Source organism: Gymnogyps californianus, chromosome 5, assembly GCF_018139145.2.
Source record: "Gymnogyps californianus isolate 813 chromosome 5, ASM1813914v2, whole genome shotgun sequence".
Taxonomy (NCBI): domain Eukaryota; kingdom Metazoa; phylum Chordata; class Aves; order Accipitriformes; family Cathartidae; genus Gymnogyps; species Gymnogyps californianus.
Window position 1 is genome coordinate 51525877 of NC_059475.1, and position 26528 is coordinate 51552404.

General features: G+C 40.5%; 1 protein-coding gene across 1 annotated transcript in view; it reads right to left on the reverse strand.

Moving 5' to 3' along the window:
• Positions 1-26528, reverse strand: part of KCNK10 (potassium two pore domain channel subfamily K member 10) — a 68544-nt gene that overhangs the window by 4853 nt on the left and 37163 nt on the right. Inside the window, exons 4-5 of the mRNA XM_050898042.1 lie at positions 23590-23750; positions 1116-1302 (exon numbers count right to left, since the gene is read on the reverse strand). Of these exons, the coding sequence (XP_050753999.1) occupies positions 1116-1302; positions 23590-23750 (348 nt within the window). The remainder of the gene's footprint in view (positions 1-1115; positions 1303-23589; positions 23751-26528) is intronic.

A 26528-nucleotide genomic window follows, 5' to 3' on the forward strand; every position in this document is an offset into this window, starting at 1 on the left:
TAAGTGGTTAAAATGGACCAAGCTCATACAATCACTTCTGTATCTGAATGCTCATAAAACGCTTCTTTTTCGTATCTGGGGCTCTCTTTGTTCAGTGCCTTTTGTTCCTCAATAATTCATGTCTTCTATACCACTATGTCAAAAAAAAAGGAAGATCACAGTCTTGTCTACAAAAAGACTTGTCTACAGCTCTTCAGCAAAGAAAATTTTATATATCCCTGTAGTTTCATTTGATGTTTTTAACTCATTCATATTTCACTGATTTATAGAAAGAAACAAAACAGTAGCATAATATGGCTGTTTGTAACACAAGCATCTTAATGCCTTTAATTAGGACCACTAACAGGAATGAGGTGTACGGGTCATGCACTAATGGGAAAAAAAATTCCACTTATTTTAACCACCTTTTTGTTAGCAAAGCAGTAGAGTGAAAAAAAAAATATCTCATCTCTCCAGCCAACAGTCTTGACTCCCTCTTTGGAAATTGGTAAGGATGGATATTTATAGCTCCTGCTAGTACTGTATTAATCTTGGAGAGCATCCTTGTACAACTGAGATGAATACCCCATTAGTTCTTTTCCTACATCAGTTTTCCGTAACAGGGCAACTGCAGTGTCAAAATTTCTGCCAAGGTTAAAGAACAAAATGTAGCCTCTGAAATGCTGCAGCTCCTGTAGTAGCAGCCCACTACTGCATCCGACTAGAGATTTCTCCAGCCCTATGGCTCAGCCCTACTTTGTAAAAGCTTCATCCTTTCATCATTTTGGCTACTTGCTTCAGCAATCAGCCTCAGATGGAGACCTAATGGACTAATACAAATCTTGAATTCAATGGGAAAGTCATTTGACTTGTGCATAATTCATTGCACGATAAAGGATAATCAGGACCTCCCAAGCTCGTGTTATCTGCACTGCTGAAAGCTTGCAATCTGCAGATGGCAAGGCACCTGGATCTTAAATCAACCTGGTGTCTTATTGCACAGTAATCCCAACAGAAACACCTGGCATCATTTCACTGGAATATAATACATTGTGAAAAGCCTCCCCTCTACACCAGAAAACAAATTCTAAGAGCCGAGGCCCTCGTGCACAGCACCTAGGCTCGAAGCTGCTCACCTGCTACAAAGTCACCAAAGCCAACAGTAGTCAGAGTGACAACCACAAAGTAGATGGACTCCAAGGCTGTCCATCCCTCGATGTGTTTGAAGATAACTGCAGGAATGGTCACAAAGACAATGCAGCCTGCCAGGATGAAGAGGATGGTAGAGATCACCCGGATCTTTGTTTGACTCACTTGCTTTTTCTAGAAAAAGGAAATAATAAAAGAAAAAAAAATATTTTTGAGTGGATTTCTGGGACTGTATACCTTGTGAATGGCAGACTGATCATGCTGGTGTCACCTGGTATGTCTCTTTCTGCCTTCTGTGAGCTTATTAGGTAGAATACAACCCTCCCTGTTAGTAAGAGCCCTGCCCGGGTAATAGTGAACCTTTATGTCTGGCCCCAGAAAATTGTGATTCCCATTTTCCATGCACTAGGCAGTTACTAACCTACCAGAAACACAGCCTGGAAAAACAGTCCTGAGCTTCAGAAGGGCTCCAGTACACTCCAGTTCAGGTTCAATGTGTAAGAAAAAGAGCACATTCACACCTCCATACATGTATATGTACACCCACATTGCCTCACCAGCACCAAGCATTCAACAAGCAAGACCAAGACTAAAATGAAAATAAACCCTTTTTTTCCTCTAAAAACTTGAGATTTTATGTGGAAATAATTCAAGCTTTGGGTTTTCTAGACTCAGGATTTCCAGCTTTCATTCACAAATATGAAGGTTAAATATCCTTTTCAAAAATAGATAGCTATATTATCAGTTTACTCCAGAAATAAAGGATTTATGTCAAATACCAAACAACCTGAGATAAAATTACCTATGTAAATCCACACTGGAAAGCTCTTGCACAAAGAGTATGTGTGTTACTGGCTGCTATAAACTGAATACCAATATAAGCAGTGTAACTGCAACATTTTACACTCCTAGATCATATAAACTCTCAATTTATTTAATATAAACTTAGATTTTGTTTCCAGTAATATTGATGCAAGCCTGGATTAACACAACTCTGGCAGATTTATTTCAGATTTTCTCTGCTGTAAATAAACTCAAAATTCAATAGAGTTTCACGAGAAACCTGGAAATTACTAGAATTCTTACTGTGGATTAATTACAGTGGCAGTGTACATTCTGTATTTATCCTGGAAAAGGAATGTGGAGGTCACTGTAAGTCACATATTTCCAAATTAGTTTTCCAAATCAAGCATCTCCCTTAACCCAGAAATGAGATCTCATTTCAGATTAGGACATTGCCTAGACAGGAAATAAGGTCTCAGAAGTTATCTTTATAATATACAGAAGGTATATTGCCTGAACTGCTTAATATCTAACCAGCTTGCGAGCAGTACTACTGCTTCCACTAAAGCATAAGCATTTCTTTTAGACATTCATTGTCAGACCTTCATTAGGCACTCATCTGATCTGGGATGCTCTGCATTTGGAACCCAGGCAGCAGCATAAATATGCCATGCTTCATAAATACTTTTAGATCTGAAACTGTTTGAGATGATCTCTACACTTAATTTGTTTCTTTTTTTGTGTGCACATTGTTTTCTGTGTCTGGCTGAACAGAAATAGTTAAATAGGATTAGTAATATAATGCCATAAATAAGATTCATCAAACACAAGACATGGAAAAAACTGCCACTGAAGTACCAAGGAGAAAAACAACACAAGAACATAAAACCTGACTTGACTTCTTATTTCCTCTTTTTCTGGAGAGTCATTTTGAGCAATTTGCTAAAATACTAAAGGATGATCTAGCTTCTTTAAGATGTATGGACACACATTCACAATGGCAGGATTTCAGACTTACTGTATGTGTGGTGAAGGGAAAGCAACTGATCACACAGATGTTACAGGGTGTCTTAGATTGGCACACTTGCTTTTTGTCGTGGATGATGAGCATTTAACCAAGATGTTGTTTATTTACTAGTTTGGCCAAGGTGACTTGTTCATTTCTACTAAATGCTTGAGTTTCCTGATGCGTAAAAATGAAATGGCAGACACCTTGCTACAGTGGCAGTTAGGAGGCACGTGCAGTGCTGTATAGTACTGGGAATCCTTGGACAAAAAGTACTTTGGAGCTGCCAAGCACTACTAGTAAAGCAAAGTTATGCATAGTAATCCTTCCTCCAGTCCCCATATAGCAACATTAAAATGCATTCCAATATATGTCAGGATTGTCTTGTCTCATGATAGAAACAGGAACAGAAAGAATGGCCTGCAAATCACTACCAAATGTTCAGGACATCCACTTGTTTATGAGTGATAAATTCAGCCAAAGGTGGTTGGTTTTTTTAAGTAAAAATGGTAACGATGTTAATGAGAGGATCTGAAGAAAGGCCTGACTCATGGTTATTGTGCACCTCAGTCACTCGCACAAAAGCATAGCAGCTGAGGGTCTGTTTTTTTCTTACTCTTCCACCAGTACAAATGAAGTCAGAAAGCAATGGTGAATCAGGCATTTTTAAAGCTACTGAAAGGAGCACAAAAGCAAGATTCAGAAGTAGAATTACTTAATGCACAATAACACATGAAATTCAGGATACAAGTGAAAAGGGGGGTCTTTTTACAGTTAGACGTGCATTCAGAGGACATTCACAGTAGAGTATAACTGCTATAGATCCAAAAAATGCCAAGGCATAAATGTCGTTATTCATGGAATATGTACGTTGTAGTAATCAGACATTACAAAAAGGTCAGTTTGCATGGGGTTTTTTGCAGATGGAGTTGGCCTTGCTATTTTACTACAAAGAACATCATTTTGTGCTGCCCAGGTTCTCAGGAATAAGGAAACACAGCCTTTGCATTCCAGTTTTGGCACAGTTGTATCAAGATGAGATTAGATTAGCTTAAGCCACTGCAGTATTACACTGTACCAAATCATTATTAAAAGAAATAAATATATATATAACGCTATGTATATATAACACTAAAGGTTGAGAAATCTGAAAAGGTTCATACAAACTTCTCTTTTAAATAGTATTTGCAATCTGGAACCAAGCACTGGCAAATAGCTGAGCATCTCCAGCCAGGCTAACACATCCTCTGAGCCCATTTTGTGGCATAAATACAGAATTTTCTATAGGTGTCAAAATGAAACAGTAAGAGAGGCCTTTCTCCAGGAAAAGTAGTTCATCTCATAGCAGTTTAAGTAAAATGAAAATACTTTTAAAAGAGATGTTTTCTATTTCTTTTTTTTTTAAGTTTTGTTTTACCAACAAGTTCTCTCCACATTGATGAAGCAGGTAATTTGTAAGAAATTCATCAAATATAAATAAATTAGTGCCTGCTAATGAGAGAGACTTCAATTTAAATCCACCTAGAGCTAATCTGGAAAAGATTAAAGGCGGAATCTAGGAAGAAAAGAACGGAGAGTTTTCTGTGATATAACCACCTATGAGGGGTCATTTCCATTTGCTAACGAAGGTGCTGATTTTACTCTTAAGGTGGCTAAGTGCTAAACAGGCAACATCACTGACATCATCTTTTTCATACTAATTCAAACAACCTACTGTCAACCTGCTCTAGTGCCAAGACGGGTGAGGACAGGCATTCTCATGAAAACACCCTTATCAGTGGAATTTAGTTCTTATGCATCTTTTCCATCAATAATTGTGACCTCGCTTTTTCCTTATTTTCTATTACATACACGGAGGTCTTATCGGTTTTGGTCTTATCCAATAATTTCAGGAGTTAAAAGAAATCCCTTCCCCTCCCCCCGCCCCCTTCTTTCTCTCTCTCTGGTCCTATAGATCAAAGCTGATGAACTCGATTCTTTTACGGCTCCTGCCCTTTTCAGGTGAATTAACTCAGGCACAGTTTTTCTGACCTGACTGTTGACAACAAAAGGACCAAGCAAGGTTCTTAAGTTCCCAAGCTGAGACCACAGGGATGATACATATTGCTTCGAAAAGGGAGTAGGAGACATTAAGTATGGGATCAAAAGATGCTACAGCCATTTATAAGACTAGACTAAATGCTAAATATATGGAACATATATATTTCCATGAACAGCATATTTCAAATATGCTTATTCCAAGATTTTGTAGTCTCATCTCCCATTTCACAGAAACTCCCCCAATATACGGTACTACTCAACCAAAAATAGCACTGGAACATTTGCTGCTTCACAGTGAGCTCAGATGGTTCCTCTGTCTTCCAAACATTTTCTTTTCTGAATTTCTGACAAATATCCCCAAGACTCCAAGCAAGTTGTTTACCTTTTTGGCTACATGACCGATGTCATATTTTTAGTGCTAGTATAATGTGCCTGCATGGAACGTGCTGTCCTCATCTCTCCACAAGCCTCTGCATTTTGGAGCACTCCTCCAAAGAAAACACATTTCTTTAACATTTCTTTTGTTCCCTTCACCTACTCTTAACTTTATGCCCTCTCCCATGCTGCCAACTATTCTTGGAACAGATTGTTTCTGCCCGTGCATTAATTAAACAGCTTGTCTTCTAAATCACTTTCTCCAGATCAAAATATTTTAACAAGAGGAAAGCCAGTCTTTGTACTCAAAGCATAAAACAGAATATCACATATATCAGTTCTGGTTTTTTCTCTGCCAGAAACATTAGGTATGTCCTTAGTCAAAACATTTTTGCTAGGCTAGTGTAGACAGTGCAGATGATAGTCATAGGTTCACACTGCTTGCCTTTCAGCTCAGTCAAACGCAAGCTGGCCCTGGTCCAGAGCCTGGCACATACCTCAGTAAGGTGTGATGCCCATCTCAACAGGCTATATAGAAAGACTGGCATAGCACTGGGCTCACAGAGCTGCTTGGTGATCCACGGTATGGTCGCATCAACCTCACTGCTGCCTATACCTGTTACTGTGGATTTCTTTCTAACTTGTCCTAGCTCCTTCACATTCAAAATTAGACTGAAACGAAATGTATTTTAAATATCACTGGCTTAGAGATAACATCTAAGAACAATATAACAATCTTTTGTTCTTCTGTGTTCTCTGACCACAGCTGGTTCCAGCTGGGTCCAATGGACCCACCGCAGGACACTGCCAAGTCCCTCAGACAAGATGGTGGCACCTCTGGGAAAGTGTATTTAAGAAAGGGCAGAAATGCTGGACAGGCAGAGGAGGAGGGAATAGAGGAGGGAATGAGGGAATAACAAGGTTAGGGGAGTGGGAGGTGCTCCATGGCAGAGCAGGTACTTTCCTGGAGGGACTGCAGCCCATGGAGGACCAGTGAAGGATCAGAGGAAAAGGGTTGAGAAAGAAGGAGTGGCAGAGAGAAACCACTGTGTCCTGACTCCAAACCCTGTGCCACTCACTGCTGCACTGGAGGGACTAAGTGTGACCTGCGGCAATAACATGGACAGAGGAGAGGTGTGTGGAGTGAAGTGAGCCTGGGAGTGAGGCTGAGCCTGGAAAAGGGGGAGGAAAGGCATTTTGAATGTTTGTCTTTTTTTCACCAAACACCCAACTCAGTAATCAAATATTTATGCTAATTGGCAATAAATTAAGTTGAATTCCACAAGTCAAGTCTGTTTTGCCCAGGACAGTATTTGGTAAGTGACTTCACTGTCTATTTTGACCCACGAGTTTTCTCACTCTCATTCTTCCTATTTTCTCCCCATCTTATTGCGGGGTGGGGAGTGAGCAAGCGGCTGTGTGGGTGCTTGCTGCCAGCCAGGGCCTACTCACCACATCAATGAAGACAACAACCCCCCTTGAAAGCATAGCAGTAGAATTCTAAATAATATATTTTAAAATATATATGACATTTCAGACACCTCCATGGGTTAAGAACAGTGGTTTGAATCATTCCACTAGAGATGGGCTTCCCCTACTGTCTAACCAGCTCTCTTGGTGCCTCAGTGCTATTTTAATTCTCATGTTTTATAAAGAACACTGCTATTGCTGCACAAGAAGATGCAAAATCCATTCCTTATTTCTTAACTGTAGTAAATTCCATAGGGGAGACAGATATAAAAAGCTGTAAGCACTCACATTTGTTACTAAGCTTGGGAGAGACAAGCCTGAACACATACAGGGCACGGGTCAGAGTAAAGAAGGATTTTTTTACACTGCTGTTTTTCCCCATAAAACCACACTTCTGCGGGGTGTTTGTCTAGACCCAGATGGAACATGCAGCAAGCTTCTCACAGAGCAGCAGCTTTCTCTAATGTTATTTTTGTAAATCTCTAGGCATGGATCTTGTTGCAGTCATAATGTGAGTACTGATACTGTGTTATGAAAATACAGAAACACTGGCTCAGAAATTTTCTAGGCTTGATATACACCTTTCCAATCTTCTTCCTTTCTCTAGAAAGCACACATAGGGCTTTCTGATATGCACCAACTAATTGTTGCACGTTGCTTATTATGCTACTGAAGAAACAAAAATAACAATAATGAGCCCAAACCTCTGTTCTGGCTGGGCTGTATTCAGCCCAAGAAAAAATACATGTTGAATAAGAGGGATCCATGTATATATATGCTTTTCTCAGACATTGGAGCAGACAAAGGACAACAGAGGTTCATGGCACAGACTTAAGCAATTTCAAAGGATGGTCACAGAGGCCGAATTTGGAATGTATTCCTTCCTTCAACTCCCTTCTGAGTTACACCTATATTCCCCTCTCCCAGGGAGTGCAAGAATGGGTTAATAATGGTTGTTCCATATCGCTTCCCTGTACCTGAATGGATTTTACCTTACCATTCCTGGTAACCCTGATTTTGATCAGTGTTGAGTCTATGCTTTCATCTTGTTCATCAGTGCAATTCAGGGGAAAAAGTAAAATGCAGTTATGATGGTGCAAAGAAAAGTGCCACAAAGCAGCAAGGCTAGATTTATGAGTATATGCTTGGCATCTAATTAAGTAATGCACTGAGACAGAGAAAGACAATTAGTGTAGCTAGATCAATGAGAGATCTAGTTATCTATTGCATGACATGCCTACTTTCAAAGACTTACCAAGAAAAAGAAAATTGAACTTCATGTTAGAAATATCTCCTCTTAGCAGGATGGAGAAATTCAATATTCTTTTTTTTTAGCTCTGTTTAGGTTTTCATTTTTTGTTCTGTTATTGTTTTGTTTTGTTTTCTGCCTCTACAGTGGAATAAAGCATCCAAATTCCTTCATACTGTTGAGTTTTCAGAACATTTCCCTAGTGATTAGGAATGTAACAACATCAGCATTGGTAAGGCTAGAGTGGATACTTTGTTGGACTAGATATTGAAAGGTTAAACAGTGACCTTTTGAAACAGGGAGCAGATCTTCATGCTAGACTTCTTGTATCTGTTTCTAGACTGCAGTTTTCAGTTTCTGCTTAGTTTGGAATAACTGGCTAAGCACCCTTCCCTTGCCCTTCTCGGGTACAATAGCATACATCATTCTCTGCAAGAAATTCTTGCAAAAGCCTCCAAAGCATATTTTGTATTTACCATGAGATTTCTTATACATATTAACACTATAAAGATTGCAATATTGCAGTCTTTCTAAAGAAAAACACAATTTGTGACTAGCCAAGTAACCAAAGAGTGTTGTCTTGGGTAGCTAGCCTACAAGGAGTGAATTTTACTCTAGGTGGGATACAGATCCCAGAAGAGTGGAAGGAAAGTGAAAGAAGGAAGACAGAGCAGCTCCCCCCGGACAAAAATGTGGAAAGAGTGGAAAATGTCTCACCCCTAGAAGTGTCCCTCCATGCCACAACTCTCTCCCTCCTCCTCCCAGCCTTCTCCAACATTTTGCAGGAGCTGCCACTGCTACCTGCAAAGGTAAAAGGAGGGCCAGGAGCACCTTCAAAAGGAAAGGTCTGGCGTAAGGTGAAGGGTGCGTCAAATACTTTGTTCCATGGCTCAAAACAGTTCTTATGGCCACAATGACACGTGTATGTGCTGAGGGAAAATATGAACATGTAAATTACATTAGAGTGGTTAATACAATAGCTGGACAGTCCTGAAAGGTGAAAGTTGAATATGTAAAGCAACATAACACTAAAGTCACCACCTCCATCCAGCCTGTTCGTAACCTTGAAGGAGCATCTCTTAAGTGAAAAAGTAGCACAGTCCTTATGCCTGGGATGAGGCACCACGTACAGTTACCCTCATGAAATAATTTCTATTGCCTTTCAAGATCCATCACCCTCCTCACACTCAGTTTCTGATGCTTCCCCCAAGGGTGCCCACAGGAGTTTTGGGGGATATTCTGAAGAACACTAACTAGAATGTCTCTGTGTATTTGTTGGGGGAGAGGGGGGATCAACAATCGCTGTATTATGAGTGAGTTTGTGTTGCAGTTGCATTTCTGTCTTGCTTTTCCTTTACTTCCTATTTTGCAAACTTAAACAATCTTGCATTTTCTTTAGGCTATAAATCAGATTTTCAGAGATGGCAATGCCTGCATCAAAACCCTGGCACATAGGATTTGGTATTTCAGCACTGCACTGTCAGGAACACAAAGAAGTTTCGACAGCAATATGACCAAAACTTAAGGCAATAACAAAAGGAGGATATTCACTATTAGTGCTTAAGAAAGAGTTTAACTTTCAGCCTGATGGTTGAAAAGTTCACATGTTCTTTGGCATTAATCAGCAGCTTCCACTGAAGTATCTTATTTTTTAAGCTTCATACAGAGTATCTAAGAAACCCTAGCTGCTCAGTAAACTCCTAATCATGCTTTAAGCTCCTGTTTGTCTTGTGTTTCATGAGAGATAATTGCTTGAGACTCATGGGTTTTATTTCCAGTGCACTTCACTGCAATTAAAAGTTATGTGACTAATACTAATTTTAGCAGGAGGCAGGCAGGTATAGTTTTACCCTTTAGAACAGTGGTTCCTGAACATTTCAAACCATAAAGAAGGACTGTTTAATTCACTTCCTTAATAAGAAAATTGGGATTCAGGCTCTGCATGGAAATGCAACTCCTTGCCACTGCTTATACTGAGATCATTCTGAATACTAACCTCGTTTCAAACCAAATGAGACATGGCAAAGATTGGGCTTTGATATAGAGAAAGAAGTAGTGCTCATCTTTTTTGATCATAGAAAACAGAAAAGAAACAGACAGAGGGAACAGAGGGACAGATAGCTGGGAAAAGGACAGAGATCATATTCCAGAGATAATCCCTGATGTACATAAAAAATAACCTGAGTACATTCAAATTAACGGTGGAAGAAAACCCCTTCCTGAAAACTTACTTCATCATTACTCTATTGTTTTTAAGTTCTTCTTTAAGGATGATAAAGCATCATCCATAGATCAATCCACCATCCATAGAAGGGTTTGGAAAACCTTCTACACTATCAATTGCCAAATACTCTCTTACCTTGCACTGAAACCACTTCTTAGCCGCTGATTGCTCACTACACCTGTCTTTGGTTTATTAATTAATTCTGTGTAAACATTCCAACAGGTGCTAAAATATTAGGCACCCTACAAAAAAAAGCTAAAGTAGATGAAGAAAAACCCTGAAGATAGCAGAGGATCTTGGGTTCATATACTACAATAGCTGTAGTCTATCCACAATCAGAAAGCAATGTAATGAAAATCGCTTCCCAAATGAAAAATGAACTATTACAATTTACTGTAATACAGATAGATACCTGTCCTGGTTTTGGCTGGGATAAAGTTAATTTTCTTCATAGTAGCTAGTATGGGGCTATGTTTTGGATTTGTGCTGGAAACAGCGTTGATAATACAGGGATGCTTTCGTTATTGCTGAGCAGTGCTTACACAGAGTCAAGGCTTTTCTGCTTCTCTGCACCACCCCACCAGTGAGCAGGCTGGGGCTGCACAAGAAGTTGGGAGGGGACACAGCCAGGACAGCTGACCAAAGGAATATTCCATACCATATAACATCATGCTCAGCATATAAAGCTAGGGGAAGGAGAAGGAAGTGGGGGATGTTCGGAGTGATGGCGTTTGTTTTCCCAAGTAAGCATTAGGCATGATGGGGCCCTGCTTTCCTGGAGATGGCTGAACACCTGCCTGCCGATGGGAAGTAGCGAATGAATTCCTTGTTTTGCTTTGCTTGCGCGTGTGGCTTTTGCTTTACTGAATAAACTGTCTTTATCTCAACCCACAAGTTCTCACTTTTACTCTTCCGATTCTGTGCCCCATTCCACCAGGGGTGAGTGAGCGAGCGGCTGTGTGCTGCTTAGTTGCTGGCTGGGGTTAAACCACGACAATACCTGAACAGTGATAAATAAAGCCTTTGTATTAATCACGGATTTCTGACTGGTTTTTGTAGAATATTCTGTTTTTAAGAGCTGTAAAATATTATGAGCACTGCAGTTCAGTGACAAGAGTATGACTCCAGTAAGAAGAATTTTTGAAGGTTTGAACCTCTAATAATTTTAAATAATGAAGAAAAAAGCAATGAAAAGATATTAAAAGGCCTCACATAAGCAGGCAAAACAGTACAAGATTTCCTCTGAAGTGCCCTGTAGTCAACAGCTACACTGTGCAGTGCCTAACTCTCACAGAAAGAGGTGTTACAGTAATACTGGTGATAGTTACTTTGGGGGATGGACTTCAATGCATATTGGGTTTCAGTTTTGGTGCACTGGAGCTGACTTGAGATTTCCAGATAACACTATACTCTGGATTTAAGCTAGTTTTAAAGCCTGGTTTTAGAATAGTCTTTCCTCCTCTGTTTATACTATTATCTTTTTAGCGAGACTGATTTGATTCTAAAATTGGAGCAATTATTATCTCTTCCTGGTGTTGACACGTTCTCCCTTCTTAGAGCTGCTGCCTTCTCTTTCTAGCAACCCCAGGAATGCCCTTTGAACTACCACCAGGCTCAACAGCTCCTGGGGCTCTCTTTAGAGGTAGACGCACTTCAAGACCTTCATGATCCTCTCTTTGAAGTTGCCTCAGGCTGATGCTATACTTCTCGCAAGCCCTTACAGGCCTAACAGACATTGTTGATAAAACCAAAATGTTTAAAAGATCTTTCAGAGATGTCAAGATCTGAATTTAACTGTTCAGGTTAATATTAACCCTCAAATTATATACCAATTTGCAAGAGGTTATTGACTTGCAGGATTAAAGAAAGATGTGCTTCACAGCCAGCCCACATAAGCTTTAGACTCTAAACTTATACTCAGCAACAAAGACCAGTGGGTAAGAACAAATCAGCAAAAGGTTTGCTGCACTTTAGTTACTTTCCCTGAAGCAAATTAGCTGTAAGCATCACTAACTGAATTAAATACCCAGTTAGAGGAAATAAAATGCCAAAAGCTGGGATCCATAGATTTTGTCATTAATTTTTTAGTACTAGCATACTATCTCAGCACTGGGCAGAAAAAGACACTTTCCTGCAGCTCAAATATAATGGAGGGGGAAAGTGACCCGAAAAGTAAAACCAACATATTCAAGACCATACCACAAGCCAGTGGTTGAACCTAAAATAGAATTCAGAGACAAATTTGGCTCTGGTGGATGAAGAGTCACTGCATGTAATGAAGTCACAGCCCACACCATTACTTGTTTAGTTCACCCATGGGATTATCGTTTGCCTGTATCTTCTGTTGGCACTGGAGCACGAGGACTACTAGAGCAGGTGATGATCAAAAGCAAAAATAAAACTTCCTGCTATCTTTCCATCACCATAATTAAAGCACTGATTAGAAACATAAAAAAAGATGTGGCCTGCAGTATCTCAAGGAGAAAAGTATTTCAGAGACAAGCATTGTAAATTTACCACTCCTGCCTTTCATCCTCCAGTTCAACTTTGTATGAGTCTACGGTCACACTTCTGCCATTGCTAGACATGCTACAGTGAAGCGTCCAGATGGCCCTGGGTCTGGACTGCTTTACATCCAAGAAAAGCAATTAGAACAACTCTTGTTAAGAAGGGCATTGAAGGAGTCCAGGCAGGAAGGAGCAGAGAGAGGAATACATTTGTAGAGTACAGAGAGACTAACAGTCTTCTTTTTAACAGATATGTTACTGATGAACTAGAGGAGAATGCACCCAGAGTTTTCCAACCTGGAGCATGCATCTGGACAATGAAGTCCCGGATTTCAGGAGTGCTCATGCATTTTGACTTAAACAATTGTCAGAAAATACTTTTTGGAAGGATTGAAATATGCTTCCTCACCACGCCCTATTGTTTTCTACATAGTGAAACTCCTTTTCAAGAGGATGGAGGGAGGAGTGCACCCATCAGAAGTGGTTCACAACCCACTCCAGTGTGGTGGGAGATACACTGTTTGAATTTCCATATGCTTAAAAGTCATTGTGCTGAAGTCTTATTTTCCTGAGGAGAGCACATCAGCCTTAAATTGCTAGAGACAAATGATTCTGAATATTCTAACATCTCAGCACTGACTGTGTTTTTAAAGACAGTTACTTTTGGTCTAAATAAAGTTTGATGAGGAAGACAAGCTGAAATAAACAGAGGCAGAGCATTTGCTGACTCTGGTGTGTCCATGCTCAGTATGCTAGCTGCTGTATATTGCTCTTCCAAGCTGCTCTTTCTGCCACAGTCTTTCTATAGAGCCTACGCAGTTGCTGCAATTTCTGGATTCTTACAGTATCTGCATTCCTTAATTTCACTTTTATCATCAGCTAATTTGCAAAAAGCATGTCTTCAGATTTAAAACAGAGGAACTGTAAATGAAATTAAAATACTCAACAGATTCATAAGGCATTATGGATGTATTGCTGGCAAGCACTAGAGTGTATCTAGATTTTTTGTTATTCTTATGTTGTAAAGTCCATTTTTAGCCAAATATGCTTTATAAGGATTATGAAGGATAACACATTGCCTGCAGATCACTTCTGTTAGTATTTGGCTATGCATGTATCCATAAACTTAGTGTTAACTAACTGCAAAATTCAGATCTGGGTGTAGGTTTTGTTTAAATCACCCCTAAATTTCAGAACGCTCAGATTTGAAATGTACATTCAGGTGCATACCTACTTGAAATGAACACCACAGAAGTATCTACATACGTAAACCAATCCTTTGTTGACTTACAAACAGCCCTTTTTTAACCTTGCTCGGGGAACTGTGACTCTCAGATGGACCTTTAAGGTGTTACAGGCAAAAGAACAGAGAGTGAGCTGAGATTGTTTACATCCATTTGTTCTGGGTTTGTAAATCAGTGCTCTAAAACACTTCTTTTTATCTGTACAAGCTCTCACCACACAGTTTATTTTTTTTCTGAGCAAGTTATTCTGCTGCGTGGGGAGCAAAACAGAAGCAGCTTCAAAGAACCAAATTCCCAACTAGTGAGAGAGGCACAGAATCACATGAATCAAATAAAAAATGTTTCAACTCAGCATACTCTATGCTCTGCATAATGTTTCTCTCCAAGGCTACATCACTTTTGGTCTTTCCGTAACAAGGTGATCTTGTGTATGAGGAAAGCATTTGCATCATTTCTTCCTCAAAGTTTTCCTGCAGGTAACTTACCAACTTCATGTGAAACATTACTTTTGCTGGTGAAAGATAATTCTGGGAATTATGAGAGAAAATTTCCTCTGCCATAGAATCATAGAATCGTTTAGGTTGGAAAAGAGCTTTAAGATCATCAAGTCCAACCATTAACCTAGCACTGCCAAGTTCACCACTAAACCATGTCCCTAAGCACCACACCTACATGTCTCTTAAATACCTCCAGGGATGGTGACTCAACCACTTCCCTGGGCAGCCTGTTCCAATGCTTAATAACCCTTTCGGTGAAGAAATTTTTCCTAATATCCAATCTAAACCTCCCCTGGTGCAACTTGAGACCATTTCCTCTTGTCCTATTGCTTGTTACTTGGGAAAAGAGACAGACACCTACCTCACTACAACCTCATTTCAGGTAGTTGTAGAGAGTGATAAGGTCTCCCCTCAGCCTCCTTTCCTCCAGGCTAAACAACCCCAGTTCCCTCAGCCGCTCCTCATAAGACTTGCTCTCTACACCCTTCACCAGCTTCGTTGCCCTTCTTTGGACATGCTCCAGCACCTCAATGTCTTTCTTGTAGTGAGGGGCCCAAAACTGAACACAGTATTCGAGGTGCGGCCTCACCAGTGACGAGTACAGGGGGGCAATCACTTCCCTAGTCCTGCTGGCCACACTCTTTCTGATACAAGCCAGAACGCTCTTGGCCTTCTTGGCCACCTGGGCACACTGCTGGCTCATCTTCAGCTGGCTGTCGACCAATACACCTAGGGCCTTTTCCACCGGGCAGCTTTCCAGCCACTCTTCCCCAAGCCTGTAGCATTGCGTGGGGTTGTTGTGTCCCAAGTGCAGGACCCGGCCCTTAGCCTTGTTGAACCTCATACAGTTGGTGTCGGCCCATTGATCCAGCCTGTCCAGATCCCTCTGTAGAGCCTTCCTACCCTCAAGCAGATCAACACTCCTGCCCAGCTTGGTGTTGTCTGCAAACTTCCTGAGGGTGCATTCGATCCCCTTGTCCAGATCATTGATAAAGTTATTAAACAGAACTGGCCCCAATACTGAGCCCTGGAGAACACCACTTGTGACCAGCCACCAACTGGACTTAACTCCATTCACCACCACTCTTTGGGCCCAGTTTTTTACCCAGCAAAGAGTACACCCATCCAAGCCATGAGCAACCAGTTTCTCCAGGGGAATGCTGTGGGAAACGGTGTCCAAGGCTTTACTCAAGTCCAGGTAGACAACATCCACAGCCTTTCCTTCATCTACTAAGCAGGTCACCTTGTCATAGAAGGAGATCAGGTTAGTCAAGCAGGACCTGCCTTTCATAAACCCATGCTGACTGGGCCTGATCACCTGGTTGTCCTATATGTGCTGTGTGATGGCACTCAAGATGATCTGCTCCATAACCTTCCCCAGCACCGAGGTCAGACTGACAGGCCTGTAGTTCCCAGGATCCTCCTGGCCCTTCTTGTAGATGGGTGTCACATTTGCTAACCTCCAGTCAACTGGGACCTCCTTGGTTAGCCAGGGCTGCGGATAAATGGTTGAAAGTGGCTTGGTGAGCACTTCCGCCAGTTCCCTCAGCACCCCTGGGTGGATCCCATCTGGCCCCAGAGACTTGTGTGTGTCTAAGTGGTGTAGCAGGTCGCTAACCATTTCCTCTTGGATTATGGGGGCTTCATTCTGCTCCCCGTCCCTTTCTTCCAGCTCAGGGGGCTGGGTACCCAGAGAACAATTGGTCTTACTATTAAAAACTGAGGCAAAGAAGGCATTAAGTACCTCAGCCTTTTCCTCAGCCTTTGTCACTATGTTTTCCCGCACATCCAATAAAGGATGGAGGTTCTCCTTAGCCCTCCTTTTGTTGCTAATGTATTTATAGAAGCATTTTTAATTGACTTTTACAGTAGTAGCCAGATTATGTTCTAACTGGGTTTTGACCCTTCTAATTTTCTCCCTGCATAACCTCATGACGTCCTTGTAGTCCTCCTGAGCGAGTGGCTGTTTGCTCCTACTTTCCCATTCTTCTAGCAGTATCTTCACATCAGCTTCACTTAATTTCTATCATCCCTAACAACTTCTTCCAACCTCTCAGCCTCACTTCATCTTTAATTTCCATCTGGCTTCTTCCCTCCAAAACTTTCTGCTTCACAACCAACCTGCATTTGCTACTATTGCATCCTTTTCTCTGCCGATATATTTTCCTGTCCATTTAAAAACACTGTTTACAAATCAGTGTTTCCACAGAGTCTTAGTACACCGAGGCTGGCTGTTCCTGGCTGGCTTCTATGGTATCAAAGTGCTAATAACCAATAACAGAATGTAATTAGATCTACTATCTTTACTGCAACAATAAGAAATTCTTACTAGATTATGGAAATGTAAGATTCCTTTCTGATGACTGATTTTTTATATTTCTCAGCCATTTTGTTTTGGTGGAAATGTCCCAGGCAACTCATAGGCTAAGCTCTGAACACTGAAATTCAGCTCATAAATCTTGCATCATTTTGGAATAAAGCTGTGTATGTGCACAAGTAGGTTGAATTTCACACCCTGTCCTGACAGCTCTGTCCAGAGACAGGATGCCAGCAGATGGCAGATTGATCATTGCACTGGACTGTTCCCCTGTGGAAGTTCTTGAGTGAATTTTAAAAAGAAAATTGTAACCTTTTTCCTTAAAAAAAATCACAATGAATAACACTATATTAAAAAAGAAATGATAGGTTGTTAATATCCTCAGTGGGTTTTTAGCAGCTGATGTAATAACACATTGATGCTGGCTAGTAATGAAATGCAATAAAACAAAATAAAAGAGATTGTGTTGATTTTTGGTATATTTTGATTAGATGTCAGGAAGTGGAGAGGAAGCTTTTCCGTCAGTCTTCCATTAACTTAATCTGCTCAGAAATGCAGGCGTCAGGCCATATATTCAGAACTACAAATAGGATCTTACTAGCTAACGTATCACTTTTAGGTTATAATACATTTATCTATTAACCATGTCCCAAATTTTGAATTCATTAACAAGAGTGCAAATCCAGAATTATTTCACTGGTTTGCCTAAGCAGTGACCTGGATTTGAATTTCTGGCTTTGGGAATGATCTCATCTGAAAGTTTGATTCCGCTGCCACAAATGAGAAGAATCGATGCTGACATGGGGCTGGAAGAGAAAGTGCAGGGTGGGGGCTGCCTGGCAGGAAGCAGACAGGGTCCCTGGGCTATGTCATTACCCTAGGGAAGAAGAGGTAAAGGTGGTACTTCAAGGAAACCTCAAACAACTTCTTTGAACAGCAAACTTTGCTGAGAACTCACTCACCAGTCCCGCACTGGTGTCAGGTATAACGCTACGGGTTTGATAAGAGCCAAGGGAAAGAAGAGGAGGACAGATAATAGAGCAAATAGACGGACAGAGGGGAGACAAAGAAAAAAGACTGTACTTTTAAGTGTTCCTCCTCTGCTACTCTCTTGTACAAAGTTTCTTTCCCAGGATCTGTTTTCCATTCATTTTCAGATAAGGAATTTGTAAAGACAATTCCTGTCACTTGTACAGTAACAAAAGAGATCAGAGAAGCCAAAAATCTCTAAAAAGACGTTGAATCTCTAAGAGAAAGAGTAGCTAGGGTAGATCTGATGTATTCAGAAAGACAAACAACAAAGTTTAGGAAAGGTAGAGATTTGACAGTTGCTAAAAGAAAGCTTTCCACCAGCTCAGTGGGACTTCTCTTACTCCTGCCCCAGCCCCATCTTCCAACTAAGAACTGCTTTTCCTAGGACTGTTTCAAGGTTAAGGCAATGCCTACTGCTGTCTTTCAGAAAAAGGAAAAAAGGTGTATATCGTTTTCATAACACTTACATGTCTCTTAAATCTAGAGCAAACCACTTCTCAAGAGATCAACAGGCAAACAGGTTCTCTAAGCTGAAAACCTGAAAGACAGGTAGCAGCTGTGTCTGTTCTGACAAGTCTCTGGTTCAGTGAAGTGTGAGTTGTTTACAGAGGCATTGCACTTCTGCACAAAGTAGTGTGTTTTCTCCAGACGTGAGCTTCAGGGGTGCAGCCTTGCCACCATCCATGTCTCTGGCTGCTCGCTCACATCCCTGTATTGCAATTCACACCCTACCAGCTGTGTTGCCAGACCTCTCCTCAGCATCATGCTGTAAGCCAGAGGAGTGAAAGCAGTAACCAAGTCCAGGAACTGCTCACAGTGGCTTCATCTTAGAAGCCAGAAAATCCTGGAGTGCTCTCAGAAGCACATTGTGCCCAGGCTGAATGCCTGCATCTGTACTGAACTGCAAGATGAGGGAAGATCTGTCAGGTTATGCCCATCCCATCTACTTCTAGTGAGAATCTAAACACTCATTACAAGGTTTGAATAAAGACTATCTGAATTTAGCCTATATTTAACTCATGATAATGACAGCTGCTGGGTTCTATAACTGTGCACTCTGCCTATGGAGTGCTTTCCTTTCTATCTTTAGACACTTGCAGCCTCTGTGTGTACAGAGCAAGCCAAAAGAATGGGGTTTGTTCTGCTGTTTATTATAGAAACAGTCTCAGGTCGTTTGTAAGATCCCTCACATATGGGGGATAACAATACTACTTCTATGGTTTTATGTCACCTTGGAATGCATATTTAATTTCTGTAGTGTCTGGAAAGCTTTGCAGGTGAAAATTATTTATATGAATTATCAACTTTTTAATTAGATTTTGAGTGTGTACATGATTTTCTCAGATGGGCTGGGAGAACTGATTCATCACTGAACCCAGATATTGAATGCTTGTGACCAGTGCATATAGTGAATCTGGTGACCCTGTATATATCCGTTTTCTGGGGAATCACACTTGTGTGCATGTGAGAACAGACTAGCAGCCAGGTTCTGCCCCAGATTATTGAAGATGGGACATATAGGAATAATCAGTAGCTGAGTAGGTAGGGCTTGCATGGGGGACACTTTGGTTTATGTCTCTGACCTGGCTGATGTTTATTTACTTGTACCAAACATGATTCCTCCAGTAGGACAGATGGCATAGTCTAGCCAATGCGTGGTGTTTGGGATACCTCCTCATATCGCAGGCAGCATCACTCTGCCAGTGCCTCCCTTTCCTAAAATCGTACATGAAAAGTTCCTGGCTTTACAAAGCATTATTTTGCAATTAAATACATCCAGCCCTACCTAGTCACAAATGAATAGTTGTTTTCCTGGTTATCTACACACTGAAATAGTGGCAACATTTTGCATTACAAGATGAGCAGTGACATGTGTCCAGCTCCTCTGCTGAAATATTCTGTCAATACTGTGGGAGTAGCGTGTATTTCATAAGAGCAGATCTCTTCCCCCCTTTATGGAGTTCAAATTGTTCTTAAAATTCCCACAGAGTGCGTGGGCTGATCACTGCAATAGCTAAATGTGGCATTCTTAGGCTCTAATTTATGCTGCTAATTAATGTAGGTTTGGTGGGGGTCCACACAGGTCATGTCAGAGGCAGCAGAAGTGCACTAGCACAACTCCTCTGGGAGGAATCCTCCTTTCATCTTTCCAGCTCTGTCAGGGGATGCCAGGGGCAAGCTGTCCCTTGCGCGGCATGGGCTCCATGCTCACAGTTACACTGTTGGATGGAGCAAGTGACCTGTTAAGGAAATCCATTGGGTGAAAAGGCTGCTGTGCCAACAGAGAAACCTTCCTCTCCTTCCCACCTGCCAGTGTATGCATACTGCCTCTTACCTAGCTTCAAAAATAATCCTAACCACAATGCAAGATCAAGTTGCCTTCAAATCCCATCCACCTGTACAGACGACGACAAAGTTGCAAGGATTTCAGGAACTTTTGGCTGCCCTGACACCAGCTGCATAACATCCCTAAGGGTGAACAGGATAAACAGAGGCAACTGGAGACAGACAGAGCAGAGTGTTGAGGCATAGGCACATGGAAATTTGATATATTATTACATCCAGGACATATGCAAAGTTTCTTCCCATTCTCTTCCCCAAGGGTACAAGCTGGACTGTCCCAAATTGCCTTTGAGGACCCACTAGAAGGTAAATAATACAAGTAGCTAGTGAATGCCATCTTAGAGACTCAGCTACAAGGTCTGTGGGGGCAGACCTCGCACTGATTTTCATTTCTGTTAATTGCTTTTCAAAATGAGATGATTAGAACTGCATGTGATATTCATGGTGCAAGTGCACCATGGATTTGTGCGGTGGTAAAATGGTTTTTTGGTTTTCAACTCCTTTGCTGACACTCTGTTTTCCCTTTTTAAGTGCTGCTAAGTTTTGCAGTATTATTTTCAGACAACTATCCATAGTAATCCCAGGTCCCTTTTGGAGTAGTGAAATTTGATGCTATCCCTGTATTAGGGATTTCTTTCCTCAAAATTAAGAAATATGCATTATTTTGTATCACCAACACCGGATTCCATTTATTATCTTATCATCCTTTTGCAGCTTCCATTTTAGCTATCCTGAAACATCTAGAGACATAATTTGCAAACACTGTCACCTGTACGTTCATCTTCTTGTCTGAACCACTCCAGGCCATCTCTGTTACAACAGTAAGATCCCAGCAAGGACTCCAGTAGAATCACACCAATAATGCTACCATCTATTCCTAATCTCCATTTACCCTTTAAAAATGTACTGACATGTGAGACCTTCCCTCTTACCTCAGCACAGCTTCATTTCCTTACAGCCTTTGATGAGAAAACTTGTCAAAAGCTTTCTGGAAATTCAATTTGTTATATCACTAGATCATTGATACACACTCAGTGACCCCTCAGCTAGCTCCAAAAGATTTGTGGGGCACACCACCCAGCATGTTATTATGCTTTTCAGTGTCTTTTTAGCCTACGTTTGTTCCTTTTAGGTTCCTCCTAACTATCCTCCCAATTTTTATGTCCTCTCTTTAAAAGTTGTAGCAGGTTGCTTTACGCCCACAAACATGCTGAATTTGAGTTAATTATGGAGACAGTTACAAAGTAAGAAACAAGAGTTACACACTGAACTAAATTTTGTTCGCTGCTCAGGATTAAATCAAGAACTGTTACTCCATTTGTGGATTCATCTGATTAGGTCCAAACATTTATGGAGCCTAACAATGTAAACACAATGTGATAATAAATTACATAATTACTAAAATTATAATGATTATTATATTCTGCATTAGCTAACAATATAAAGTATATATCACATATAATATATTAATGATCATATATAATATGTCAAATGTTATGTAAATAATCATATAAAGTGAAATCACTGATATTAAGACTAGTTACTAAGATGCATGTAAATTGTAAACTATATCAGGAATATTTCAAATAGCTGAACCTCATTACTAGGAATATTGAAGGAAATGATGTATAACCCCATCCACCAAATCACAAATGAACAGATATAATGGATTTATGAGAATCAAAATAAAAGGAATAAACATATATCTTGGCTAAACAAGGGGACCAAAGATCTCTAAATTGCTTTGGAAGCTGACAAAATACCAAGGACGAAAAGAAATAGTTTAGATGGTTATAAACAACAAGCAACTGCATTAACACAAGAAAAGGAAGGAGTACTTTGAATACCAAAAGAACTCCCATTATGTGCCAAAGGGCTATATTCTGTATGAAACACTAGTATCAGCGTTCATCTGCGAATCTTAAAATACTTCAAATAGAGCATCTATTATTTTATTCATAAACTATCATGCTGACAGTTTAATGGTCTCGTCCACGTCACCCAGAAAGCCCATACTACAGCTGACAATTAATCAAATCAATTTTCTGACTCTCAATTCGTATCATGAGTTTGAGACTGTAGTTTTTCTTGGGCAGAAGCAGGCTGGAAGGTTCAGAGATTCTTTTGAAGTGAAACAGGCATAATAAGAAGCTAGCTAAAAAAGAACCTAGGGATCTTAGCTACTTCTGTTTTTGCAGGCCCAACCTGAGCCACCTTTCAATAACCTTATTTTCATTTCATGAAAATGTGGGCCATTTTCAAGTGCTCTCCAGTCAGGCATGTACATGCTTACTCACCCATAATCACTAGTCACCTTTTTCCACATTTAGCCTGAGAGATACTCCTTATGGCTGGTCTGGGACACTTCACAGTAATTTAATCAAAAGGGAAATTGCTCTTATTCCAGTCTAATACTCAATTACTTCCTTTCAAAAACAGTTACAAGTAATTTGCTCTCATCTGTGGGAATGTTTTAGAAATAGATGCCTGTTAAACTAACCAGCTTGGACAGCTTCTCATCCACTCCATCCCTGGAAAGACTTACCTCCAGTTACGCTGCCTCCAAGGGAAGCATCACACAGGTCACTTCTAGAAGTTCTGCTTCAAAGAGAGAATCCCTGAAGTGAACCATTGGCAAATTAGCAAAACAGCTTCTGCCAGGTCTGCAGCACTGCTTGCGAAACAGTTGCTTATGGTGATATGGACTCAAAAATAGAGGGTACTGGCAACATGAAGGGAAATTACATATGAGAAAGTCTATACAGAAATCTAGTGTAGGATGTATCCATGGTAGGCAGGGCAGGTAAATACCATGAAGATGATTCCAGTCAGTGGCATTATGCCAGTTTTTGCAGCTGCAGATCTACACCAACGCATCTGTTCTCTTGCAGTGAAAGCATATCACTCAGCCATCTCTCTTCCCAAGTTCACATTCACTCCAGTAACCCTGCTTTCCAAGTCTGTTAGGCTTTATTAGTAAGACGGTCAGGACCTACTCTGCATCCCTGTTCCTCCAAAAGTTACATTACCTTCTCTCTGTTCCCAGTGAATGGACATACATGTCCAAAGCAACCCGTGGTGTTTTGAAGGCTGTTTTACAACCAGTGCTTGTAAGAAACCTAGCTAAGGAGATACATTCCCCAGAGACAGCCGCAAGAAGGAAATTCAGAGCCTGATCTATCACCCCTGCATCACCATCTAGAGAAGTCTATTTCCCTCCACTGACTACAGAGGCCTCTAAGCATGTTAAGCATCATCTCAACTAGACAGGTAAATATTTCATGGTGGCCAATATGTAAAAAGGACTGCAGGTAATAGCAACAGAATTAAAAGCAAGTTATACAACACAAGCAAAAAACTGACAGTGAACTTACTCTGAAAACTTTTTCCACCCTTGCGATACCTTTCCCAAAGATGGTTCCAAGTTGGTCTCCAATCCCAGCCAGCAAGAAGCCAAACAGTGGAATCCCAAAGATGGCATACAAGATGCAGAAAACCTTGCCTCCAACAGTGCTTGGGGCAATGTTCCCATACCCTGAGGAGAAAACCAATGGTCAGACTCTCAGAACTTATACATGGCTTTTTAGAAAAACTAATGGGTTTAGAAAAACTGCTGTTCCTGCAGGCATACCTTTGTTCCACATGTGGTTCCTACTTACAGACTTCCCATGGCATGATGTCATTTCCCAGGCAAGCTACCCCCTGTGATTTAGTTTTTCTTGTAGCCTCAGTTACCCATATTTTCTATAGATTCAGTCCTATCTAAAGTTGTTGTTTGATTAATTAATGTAGCTTGACTTACCATGGCACAAAAATCCCTCTGTGCTGGCTTGGTGCCTGTGCACTGCTGCTCCTCTTGGGCTGTGCCAATGACTTCCTGACGGGAGTGTGATTCACCTGACAAGGCTCATTTTCAGTGGTTAGCTCATAATTTCCTCAGCCCCTCATCACACTGAGTAGTTACACTGTGGCATTCAAACTGTACCCACATTATGCAAATCTGCCTTGAACTCTTTATTCAGTTCCCCTTTCAATATGACAATAGTGAGCCTAACATTTGTATTTCATTAGGTTTTTTAATAGCTTTTAAAAATTCTGATTCTGACAGATTCTGACTGAGACATAATTATCCAGCTGCATATCCTGAGTGAAAACTCTCATTTTGGCCCAAGCATGTTTGGGCACGTTTGGTTTCTATTTCCAGCCTTGTAACTCCAGACAAAATATTGGGAACATGTGATACTGGCAGAAAGGCAGCTCTCCACCCGTCCTATGCAGTAAACTACATGTAGTCACCACAGTTTGTTCAGGCACTTCTTCCCTTCTCCGCACCACCCATGTGAATTTAACCTTAGGAATCTACGTAGAGCATTATGACTCCAGTAGCCATGGTATTTCTGTTACAATGTTAATGGTAAAGAGAAAAAACAAGAATTGTGGCAGTAGTATTTGCACCTTTTTATTTAAGATCAGATATCTTTATTGAAATGTTATAGAGATTTGTATTCTGACTATACATAATTATTTCAATATTAAAAATGATCACACAATCACAAATCATGGATGAAATAAAGTGGAAACAGAGCATCCAGAGAGATGGAGATCTAACAGAGTGTCTGCTTCATCTACAGCAATTCCTCCTGGTCCTTGGGAATTAAGGCTGGGCTCCCAGGTCCTAATCTTGTTAGGTTTGTGACGCTGGCACTGGATATATCTCTCTGTCATGGGATGGCAAAGGACTATGCTGACACACAACACTGCCTCCCCCCAACCCACAGTCCTTTTCATGGCTCCATCTGTGATCCCAGATTTCTCCTAGAAGTCCAAGAATATCCAGGCTCCACAAGCCAGTGGACTCAAGTTGACGTGGTAGTCTGCTGAGTGTCCGCCTAAGAGGAGCCCTAACAGGGCTCTGGTGGATAAAATAAAATCATTTTCATGCCCAGACACAATATATAGACTTTATGCAGCCTATAAAAATCTCATTCATGGAGAATTTAAAGGAAATATCGGCAAAAATCCAAGCTCTTTTCAATAAGTTATTTAAATAGCAGATGTCAATGAATATGCCTACATAAACTATGCCTACATAGTGGCATTTATTTTAATGAGTAATTTAAAAGCTTGTCACTTGGGTCTACTGAGTAAACAAATATTAAGGGAGGGTTTTCCTACATTCGATTCAGAAATATTTTCTTTCTCGCCACCCGCTGGTTTTATGCTACCATAAAAAATACACAGTAACGTAGCTTAGTATATAGAGGAACACAGGGAGGAGTACGCTCTATACAATCGCCCTTTCACCCTCACTCTGACAACAAAGAAAAGGCAGAGCCAAAGGCACAGACTCCACTGTTTGAGATCATCACCAGAGCAAGTCTTGTAACTGCCACAGGATTTCTTTTGTTGTATTACCTGCATAAAGAACTTGCAGAATTCAGTCAGATTCTCACACTTTAAAGAAGGGTTATGCGATTGTCAGATTATTTGTCTATACAGTCACCAGTGTGTGCATCACAGTTGTAATATGGAGAAGCACTTTATCCAGTATTTAAATCAGAAGAATACTCAAAGGCAATGCAAATAAAAAGCAACAATTTGCCAGTGATTTCCAAATAATCAGATCTCTTGACCTCTAACCATGACAGCACTGAAATCAAGCTTAAAATTATAAAACTACTGTATAATTATCAGCAGATTAACTTTATCATCAATGTTATCACTTTATCATTTTTTTCCTTCAGACCATCTTCTGAAATCCCAGCTGCTTGAACAATCTTCAAGAGAGGAACTGGCTCACAGAGGAGAGGACAAAAACCTTAGCAGATCTAAGGCCAGTATTCAGAGATCAAAAGACTACATACATTGGACACAATGTATAGTGGGGCAGATGATAAGGGCCTGAATAAAGAACTTACTAAAATTAGTGGTTCAAGAAAAGTGAATGGAGCAGTTCAGTATACCTTTCATCTGATACAGAGAAATTTGTTAATATTTCAAGGCCATGAATTCTAGAATGGAAAAAAAATGTTGGTTTTTTTTACACAATGTACAATTCATGGAATTCCTTCCAATCATTAGTACGACAGCAAGGAAGGATTTTAAAAAGGATGTGATACTCATGTGAGTACATTTCCAGTTACAAGGAGTAGGGTATGAGAAGAATTACTTATATCAAACTTCAGAGCATAAGCCAAAATTAATTGGTGTACTTAGGAAGAAAGTTACCTTTATGGGTAAATTAATCTGTAATATTAAAACCCAAATTCCCAACAACCATAGAATAGTTATTTCATTCGGTACTGGTTCTTGA